Source organism: Penaeus chinensis, chromosome 27 (genome assembly GCF_019202785.1).
Source record: "Penaeus chinensis breed Huanghai No. 1 chromosome 27, ASM1920278v2, whole genome shotgun sequence".
Taxonomy (NCBI): domain Eukaryota; kingdom Metazoa; phylum Arthropoda; class Malacostraca; order Decapoda; family Penaeidae; genus Penaeus; species Penaeus chinensis.
The window spans coordinates 15,826,704-15,836,906 of record NC_061845.1 but is presented as its reverse complement, the minus strand read 5'-3'; the positions used below and the strand labels follow the sequence as shown (position 1 = coordinate 15,836,906).

The window sequence follows — 10,203 nt, the reverse complement described above, 5'->3', positions numbered from 1 at the left end:
GAGGGTCTACCTGGTAACAGCTGCTCAAAATACTCAGCCCAATGTTCATGAACTCCAACATGATCTGAAATGATCTGTCTATCCACTGAGCAGACTGCAGTCATCTGTGAGGAGGGTTTAGAGTTTAGTTTTCTCAGGGCTTGGTAGGCAGGGTGAAGGTCATTTACCAAAATATGGCCTTCAACCTCCTTAGCAAGATTCCTGATGAACTGATCCATGTCCCTTCTCAGCAGTCTCTGAGCCTTATGCACCAAAGAGCGATGCAAGCTTTGATTGCTAGTTAGCCGAGCCATGCAACACACTTCAGTGAGCTCCAGTGTCTCCAGGGAGATGAAATTCTGCCTTGCCCTCAGGCATATGCCAATGGACTCCTGCATTGCTTTGAGTGTTTCATGCTTGAAGGACTCCCACAGAGCAACTGGGTATGTCAGGTCAAGTTCTGTGAATCGATGTGAGACTGCTGTGGCAAACCTATGGGCACACTCCTCCCTCAGTCTATCCAAGTGAAACACCCTAGAATGGCCACTGGAGGGACAAGAACCCATAGGGTAGTCAATACCAGCCAATGGTCAGTGCCACAGAACTTGGCAATTCTGAAGGATCCTCCATCAAGTGCTGACAAGAATGTGGTCAATCTCCTTGGCCACAGTACCTGTATTGCTATACCATATCCAGCGATGCAGACAAGAAGGCTATTCTTGCTGCTGGGATCAGCTCCTGAGCCACAGGGGCTGACAGACATCTTGTAGCCAGCTCGATCACATACCGCATTGAAATCGCCCAGAACAATGCGAATGTCTCGCTGGGGACAATTGTCTGCCAGAAGTAAGAGACACGAAGTCAAAAGCATGCTTCAGTCTCAGTGGCATAATACGCTCATCAACCGGTGTTACCTAAGCTACTGAGGGATGAAGTCAGCTGGAGATGGCTGTGGCTACTCCATATATATATATATATATATATATATATATATATATATATATATATATATATATATATATATAGACATGTATATATAAATGATTTATTTTATTTTATTCTATTTTTTATGAGTTACATGAGTTAGTGTGTTGGGAGGATCAGTCTTGCATTACTTTTTTTAAAAGATTATCAAGTACCTGAAAATTATGATTATTTTCAAGAAGTATTATGCATGTAGAGAATTTCATTTATTTCGGTTAGTAATCAATTAAGTCTATTGTCAGAATACATTTAAGGTATATATTTTTTTCCCAGATCTGCTATGGCATGCTTTATGGCATGGGAGCCCGTGCCCTGGGAGAACAGCTGGGTGTTGATGAGAATGATGCCCAGACCTTCATGGACCGGTTCATGGGGCGGTTCCCAGGTGTTAGGCGGTTCCTGCAGACCACAGTGGAGGACTGCCGAAAGAAAGGCTATGTCCTCACCTTAATGGGTCGCCGGAGGTACTTGCCCAACATCAATAGCCAGAATGTACATGCAAGGGGTATGTGTTGAGGCTACATCTTTACAATGAAAAGAACTTGACTTCACTTACCATTTTGTCCTTAAGAGAGTGAGTGAGTGAGTGAGTGAGTGAGTGAGTGAGTGAGTGAGTGAGTGAGTGTAGAGACTTGCATTATCAGACTTCAACAGCTTTACCATGTTCTCTTTAGCCCAGAGTGAGCGGCAAGCAATAAACACTACCATCCAGGGCTCAGCAGCAGACCTGGTGAAGCTGGCCATGGTCAGGATTGCCAAAGCCCTTAAACAGGCATTCCCCCGGGCCCCAACTCACCTCACGCAGCCGACCAGTCATGGCCAAGAGATCTCTGGGGCATTTCTTGTGTTGCAGCTGCATGATGAGCTGGTTTATGAGGTAAGGGGGACTCTAGAAGGGCTATCTTTTGGTATCCACAAGCAAAAAACTGTGGATAGTACGTGCTTTTAAGGCTTTTTCACTTTCTTTAGTGGTGTGTTATATTGCCTGTTTTTGCATCTGGATGGCTTGCATGTAAAATAAATCTAGCTGCCAGAACGTTGAGAAAAAACTCATTAGAACGTTAAATAAAACTGCAAGCGGGAATGGACATCAGAAAGGTTGTAGTCAACTTATGAAGGGTATTTCTTTATCTAAAAAAAATCGAGTACCTGTTTTCATCTGTCAGAATTTTAACAGCAATCATAATTGTACATGATATTGGCAAAAAAGACATGCAAATAGAAGAATATCCGTGTCTGTCTTTCTCCCTAAATATAGCCTGAATACAGCATGTGAATACCTCATAAATGCATAAGGCAGTTAGGCTTAATGTACTGCAAGAATAGCTGAACCATGTTTATTCATTGTCTCCTTCTCTGCCTTTTTCCTGCAGGTGGTGAGTGATGATGTGATCCAGGTAGCTCAGCTAGTCCGGAGCCACATGGAAGGGGTGCGCCAACTGGCTGTCAGTCTTCCTGTTAAAATCAAAGTAGGGCCATCCTGGGGATCTATGCAAACCTTGAACCTCTAAGACATGTTACCTGCTTCTTGAAACGGTGATCTCTCTCCTGTCTTGTGAATGGGGAGGTTAAAGTGGCTATGTCACCAGTGAGAGTGCTTGTGTGCTTTTTAATAACCTTTACATACTTAGGCCTATTTTATTTATTTATTGAACATTTTGTGCCGCATCAACATCTGAGGTTATTTGCAGGGTATGCAAAATATATTGATACGGTGGGGATTCGTAAGAAAGTTTTTGGTTTTAGTAAGGTGGCGTTTGTGGATTTACAGAATGCTCAATAGTCAATGCAAACAAATGTACCAGACATCAAAGGTCACACAGCAGTATGGTAAAGTATTGTGGCGAAAAAGGTAAATATGAGCTAACAATTTGGATAAGTGGACAGAGGAAGGGGATGAAGAGAAGGAAAAAGAAAGAGGAAGAAGAAAAGTCCCTGCGAAATTAGTTGAGGCGAGGGCAGAGGTCCAAGGTAGAGGCGATCCTACATTGGAGCCCAGTCCTTCCCTCCTGTGTCCCTCCGTGGTAGCAAGCGATTGGGGATATTTAGGCCTAGGTCAGGGAAATGTTGGAAACTCCAAAAATGAGATATACCATATTCTTATATTTCTTACTGAAGTCTGAACAGATTTCATGAGAGGTAGTAATTTGCAGTGATTTTTAAATAATGTTTTTAAAGATATTTATTCAGTATGAAAAATTTGTTATCTAGCATTTTCTAAGCTAGATATTGGAATGATGGTAGTAAGATAAATACATAACTGTATATTTTGTGTAAAATAGTACAGTAGATGGTTTTGATTTGACCATATAGTGTGCAGGCCAGACTATACCTTTCTTTACATATAAACCAAAAATATATGCTTGAATTTTTAGGTACAGTATTGAAACGATTTTCTTAAATAATCCTGAGTCTGTATGTGAATGAATAGAGTGTGCCTTTATATTGCAATATTTTCAAAGGAATTGATACTTATGTGTGTACATGGCTTTGTATAGTTTTAATATTTATATTTAATATATATTGTTTTTGTTAATTGAAGAGCATGGTATTTTTTACAATGGTATATATTTACTTTTTATAAGGATTGTGGCTTTACAACATGTTGATGTAATATATGGATTATTGTGGAACAAAGTGAAGGATATTTTTATAGATCAGACATTGTAAATTTGTGAATAATAAATATTGTTGTGAAAGATATGAGAAAACTGGGTGTTCTTTGAAATCCTTATTTACAGAATATATGAAAAGAAGAAAGAAAATTGGTACTTTTTCAGAGAGGAAAAGAGAGAGAGGGAGAGAGGAAGAGAGAAAGAGAAAAAGAGAATATATATATTATATATTATATATATATATTATATATAGTATATATATAATATAGTATATATATAATATATATATACATATATAATATATATATACATATATAATATATATATACATATATAATATATATATACATATATATATACATATATGCCGCGATGGTCCAGTGGTTAGAGCACTGGACTCCGACCCTCGTGTTCCCGGGTTAAATTCCCCGTCGCGGCGGTCGTGAAAATTACTCGAGCCCGAGTAAACGACAAATCGCCTTGAGAAGTCAAACGCAGGTATCGTAGAGGAAGTCGCCGGTGTGGCACAAGTGTTAGCGCGCCGAACTGCGGTTGATTAGGAAGGGCATCCAATCAGGCAAGGGTGTCACTGCCATATAACCTCTCAATAGGGAACTGAGAGAGGCCTATGTCCCGCAGTGGAATGAATGGCTGTTAAAAAAATATATATATATAAATATATTTATATATATCTTAAATGTATTCTGGCGATAGACTTAATTGATTACTAACCGAAAGAAATTTAATATTCTACATGCATAATACTTGAAAATTTTCAGAGGTACTTGATAATCTTAAAACTTAAGACTGATCCTCCCAACACACTAATTCATGAAACTCATGAAAAACTGATTAAAATAAAATAAAATTATTTATATATGCATGTCTATGTATATATATATATATATATATATATATATATATATGGAGTAGCCACAGCCATCTCCAGCTGACTTCATCCCTCAGTAGGTAACACCGGTTGATGAGCGTATTATGCCACTGAGACTGAAGCATGCTTTTGACTTCGTGTCTCTTACTGCTGGCAGACAATTGTCCCCAGCGAGATATTCGCATTGTTCTGGGCGACTTCAATGCGGTATGTGATCGAGCTGGCTACAAGATGTCTGTCAGCCCCAGTGGCTCAGGAGCTGATCCCAGCAGCAGTAGCCTACTTTGCTAGGGCCCAGAGATTGAGGATTTCTGGCTCCTGGTATCATCGCTCCAACCCGCATCGCTGGACATGGTATAGAGATACGGGTACTGTGGCCAAGGAGATCAACTACATACCTGTCAGCACTCAATGGAGGATCCTTCAGAATTACAGGGATTACTGGAGTGCCGAGTAGTGGCTAATCTACGGGTCTACTTCAAAACTCCTTGTCCCTCCAGAGGCCACTCTAGGGTGTTTTACTTGGACAGACTGAGGAAGGAGGAGTGTGCCCGTAGATTCACCACGGCAGTCTCTGATCGATTCACTCGAAAACATGACGGACCCAGTTGCTCTGTGGGAGTCCTTCAAGCGCGAAACAATTAAACCAACGCAGGAGTCCATTGGCAGAATTTCATCTCCCTGTAGACACTGGAGGCCACTGAAGCAATAGACACGCATGTCTCGGCTGAAGGGGAATTCCGACACGGATTATTGGCCTAATAGCGAGTCTACATACCGGTACTGAAAGTGCTGTAAAGTGTGGTGGGGGCCTGTCGAACTTCTTCCCTGTTAGTTCAGGGGGAGGCAAGGCTGTATCCTTGCACCAACACTTTTCAACACCTGCATGGCCTGGATAATGGGCAGAGCTACTATCCAAAGTCAGTGTGAGCAATACTGGGCAATATCAAGGTCTGAGACCATGATGTTACCAATGATGTTGCTATCCTGTCTGATTTTCTGGAATCACAGGTGGCGGCTCTTGGTGCATTTAGCAATGAGGTAAAGCTCATGGGTCTAGAGGTCTCCAGGACCAAGACCAAATTTCAAGACTTTGGGGGCCTGTTAAGGGAACCCATTCAGTAGATCCATGCTTGCAGTGAGGACACTGAAGTCACAGAGAGTTTTGCATACTTTGGTAGTGTAGTCCATATCTCTGGGCTGCCAAACCAAGAAGTCAGTAGATGGATTGGCCTGGCAGTAGGAGCCACGAACTCGATTAACAGAGCATGTGGAGATGTCAGTACCTTTGTAGAAGAACCAAGCTATGTGTCTTCAACGCCTTGATACTGCTAATTTTGCTCTTCACTGGATCATGGGTTACAGTTGGCAGGACCATGTGTCAAACTGACGGCTACTCCGTGAGACTGGTATGGGACCTGTTACTTGCATAATCTGGGATCGCCAACTCTGCGAGACAATCCTGGGTAGAGGAGGCCCGTGGGACGACCTAGGAGGTCATAGCTTAGGATGCCCGACGAGACCTGTCGCAAGGTGTTAGAGATGGGCTGAGGGGCTGCCTGGAGACTTGCCATAAGGGACCCTCGTGGCTAGAAGCGAAGGGTGCGCCCCCGTCGGCGTTAGCCCCTTGATGATGATGTATATATGTATATATATATGTATTACATATGTACACACACACACACACATACACACACACACACACACACACACACACACATATATATATATATATATATATATATATATATGTGTGTGTGTGTGTGTGTGTGTGTGTGTGTGTGTGTGTGTGTGTGTGTAACATATATATATATAAATAATATATATATATAATATATATAGATAGATGGATAGATAGATATTGAGAGAGAGGGGGGGGGGGGTGAGGAAGAGAAAGTTGGACTGAAATTTAGATCTCTCTCTCTCTCTCTCTCTCTCTCTCTCTCTCTCTCTCTCTTTCCCTCTCTTTCTCTTTCTCTCTTTCTATATATATATAGAGAGAGACATACAGATAGATAATGTATGTGTGCATGAATGTATTCACATATGTATGTGTATATACATATATATACATATAAATATATGTATAAATATATATATATATATATATATATATATATATATATATATGCACACACACACACACACACACACACACACACACAAACACACACACACACACATATATACATATACAGTATATGTATATGTATATATATATTCACATATATGATACTATCTTACATAATCTTCTCCGAAACATCTGCTGATTACACAGACACACCTGCAATACCTGTTAAAAAATTTTTTTTAATCAAATAGATCCCCGGTGAAATTTGCAAAAAGAATGAATAACGGTGCAACAAGCTATATGAATATAGAAGTGAAATATATTAATATCATATGTCGTCAAGTTTCATTTTATCCGAATATTGCGAAAAAAGAAAAGATTTTATGCCAGCCTTTAACCCACTGCCGCCGGGAAAAATGAATAAAAATGGGGGAAAATGCTATGCTCATTTACAACATTTTGGTGAAATGTCTCATAGATGGCTCTGCTAATGCTTAGCCACAAAGGAGTCATTTAGTAGACCTTGTGACCTTCCGTGATTTGAATTGGCGTGATTAGACTTATTTTTTACTAGTGCTATGAATATCGATCGCACTCGTGTTCGTGTACGAGACTTTGACCAGCTCGGACCTCTCTCTTTTCAGACGCAGCAGCAATAGACCCAAGCCTTGTGCCACAGGAGCTACCCTGGTGTCCGGGGCCTCTCGTCTCGCTCGGCGCTATTGCTTCTGAGTTTATAACGTAATTTACTTAGAGTAAATCTGATTTTTTCAGCATTTTGTGCTTTGCCTGCACCTTCAGTGCATTGATTTTGCAGGTCACACGAGACTACAGTAGGCGTAGTCAGCACCCCACCTCAGACCCGCAGCTCTCTTCTACACCAGGGCAGCCCTTACGGGCTTTGACCCCTGGGTAGGGAGGCCCAGTAGTCTGGGGCGTCCTTTGGGCGCACTTTCTCTTTATTCTGAATTCTCTTCCTCTCTTCATGTGACTTCCCTGAGCCTACCGGAGTACCCTTGTGGGCTCCCGTATTCGCTTGGGGGGTGGGCATCGAATTACCGCCCTTCGCACTAGGCAAGTTCGGCGGTAAGGAGGTGTCTTCCACATAACTCGATCCCTCTGTGGTACTGGAGAACGCAACCAGGCTTCCACTGGGGGGGTAGAGGACGGAAACTGCCACACTCTTCTCTTAGCTATTGCTGTTAGGTTGTTCAACGATAGTTAAGGGTTAACTGGTCCCTTCAGGACAACGGGCACGGGCCCAGGGGTCGGACTCGGTCCGATACCCAGCATGATTGATCCCGCGGCTAACAACCCTCCTCCTCCTCAAGGAGGGGGGACGACCCATGACTCGCCTACGACCAATACGACCTTGAACAACGGAACCCCTACTGCTGACAAACGTGAACGACGATTCTTTTCCATCCCTCCACAGAATGCAAGGTATCTGACTGTCAAATGCGTGAATGAAAATCAATCGCTTTTGAATGTGAGCCCCTTCATCATCAAGAAGGTCCTTGATGGTCAAGTGGACGGCGATTTTGATTTTGTCAAGAAATTGCGAGATGGTAGCCTCCTTGTAAAAGTGCAATTCAACTCCCAGATTAAGGACTTGCTTAAACTGACGCAAATTCATGATTTGAAGGTCAACGTAACTATCCCCATTGGCCCCAATACCTGCAAGGGAGTAATCTTTAGCAGGGATTTGGGGACAATGGAGGAGAGTGAAATTCTGGAAAATATGAAGGACCAAAGCGTAGTGGACGTGAACTGCATGACCAAGAAAGACGGGAATGTGCGAACAAAAACCGGATTGTGCTTTTTGACCTTTGCTTCAAGTAAAATTCCTGAGTATGTCACGGTTGGATATGAACGTGTCCAAGTGCGACCTTACATTCAAAAACCTATGCGCTGTAATAGATGCCAAAAATTTGGACACACCTCATTACGATGCAATGATAAGGATACCAATAAATTTACTTGTGGTAAATGTGCTGGAGATCATGACACTGCTGTATGTACTGAGACTTCGCTCAAGTGTGCTAACTGTGGAGGTCCCCATCAATCTGGCTCTGCCGAGTGCAGCAGCTTGAAGAAGGAGACTGAAATATTAGCATACATGAGAGGACATGATGTTAGTTACCGTGAAGCCAAGAGGAAAGTTGAAGGTTTGACCAGCAAACCCAATACTTCCTACGCCTCAGCAGCAACTAACAACACTTCCAGTGCAAACGGCATCAGTCAGGAACTTGCAGCTAAGGATAAAGAAATTGCTGAATTAAAGGAAACGGTCAAGGAATTAATGAGTCAAATCAAAGAATTGAAAGATACAATTCAACAAATTGCTGAATCAACCCAGCAAAAGCAGCAGCATCATAAGGAGGATGATACCAAAACACAATCGGGATCGCACCTTCTCGTCCAGGCGGCTCCTGCTAGGACTTCGTCTGGTGTTTGGTCTGCTTCTCGAAGTAGATCATCCTCCACCGGGCGTCTCCCTGGCAGCGAGACGCAGGACATGGAGGCTACTGTCTCCAAAAATACCCATGGAAGGCCCCTGGGTAGCGAGGGAGAGGAGGACGAACCTCCCTCCCAGAAAAAGAAAATTAAAACTGGCGGACAAGGCACTTCCAAACCCCATAAAACGTAATCATCGCGTTAACCATTATACAATGGAACTGTCGAAGTATTAGATCTAAAGTAAACGACCTCAGATTATTAGCCTCGTCCTATGCTCCCGATATTATAGTCTTACAAGAAACACACTTAAACAACCTCGTCTGCGACGAGGTCGTATCACTCAGAAACTACCATTTGTGTCGGAAGGATCGTGAGGGTAGGGGTGGAGGCGGAGTCGCCATGTACATCCACCAAAGCCTCCCTTTTACAGAAGTGATTATTGATTCTACTTTGGAGGTTGTCGCATGCAAAGTAAAAATCAATAACACGTATCTGGCTACATGTTCGGTTTATTGTCCCCCTGATAAAGTGGTAATTTATGATGAGCTCTTTGCTCTTCAGGATAGTCTGCCACAAAATAAAGTAATTCTAGGTGATTTTAAGGCTCATCATACATTATGGGGTTCCCTGCGGGCGGATGGTAGAGGTGAGCAAGTAGTTAAGCTGATTAACGACTCTGATTTAGTCCTTCTGAACGATGGTAGCCCAACACGGGTAGACGATAATACCGGGAATTTGAGCTTTATAGACTTATCACTGGTCTCATCATCAGTAGCAGCCAAGTGCCTGTGGCACACCATTGACGACTCGTTGGGAAGCGATCATCTTCCTATCTTGATTAAATATTCATGCGACACAGTGAGAACGCCTTCAGCGCCTAAATTTAACGTAAAAAAAGCAGACTGGGTCGCCTTCACAAGGAGCGTCAAGCTCGAACTTGTTGGAGAAACCATTGATGATAAAGTAAACAATATTCAGAATTCGATTTTAGAAGCAGCTTTGCTATCCATTCCTAAAACTTCGACAGATAGCGTTAAGCATAGAGTTCCATGGTGGACACCAGATTGCCGCAGGGCACTGTGCCGACGCAATAAGGCCTACAGGCTTTTCAAAAATAACATCAATAATGAGAACTTTTGCAACTACAAACAAGCAAGAGCTAGGGCTCGTAGAGTAATTAGACAAGCAAAAAGAGACTCCTGGCG

General features: G+C 42.4%; 1 protein-coding gene across 5 annotated transcripts in view; it reads left to right on the top strand.

The window, feature by feature from the left end:
• LOC125039634 (DNA polymerase theta-like) overlaps positions 1-3,674 on the top strand; it is a 35,689-nt gene extending 32,015 nt beyond the window's left edge. For all 5 annotated transcript variants that reach the window (XM_047633790.1, XM_047633788.1, XM_047633791.1 and 2 more), the window contains 3 exons: positions 1,237-1,468; positions 1,638-1,840; positions 2,337-3,674. In XM_047633790.1, the coding sequence (XP_047489746.1) occupies positions 1,237-1,468; positions 1,638-1,840; positions 2,337-2,474 (573 nt within the window). In that variant the 3' untranslated portion in view covers positions 2,475-3,674. The remainder of the gene's footprint in view (positions 1-1,236; positions 1,469-1,637; positions 1,841-2,336) is intronic.
• Positions 3,675-10,203: the final 6,529 nt, after the last annotated feature.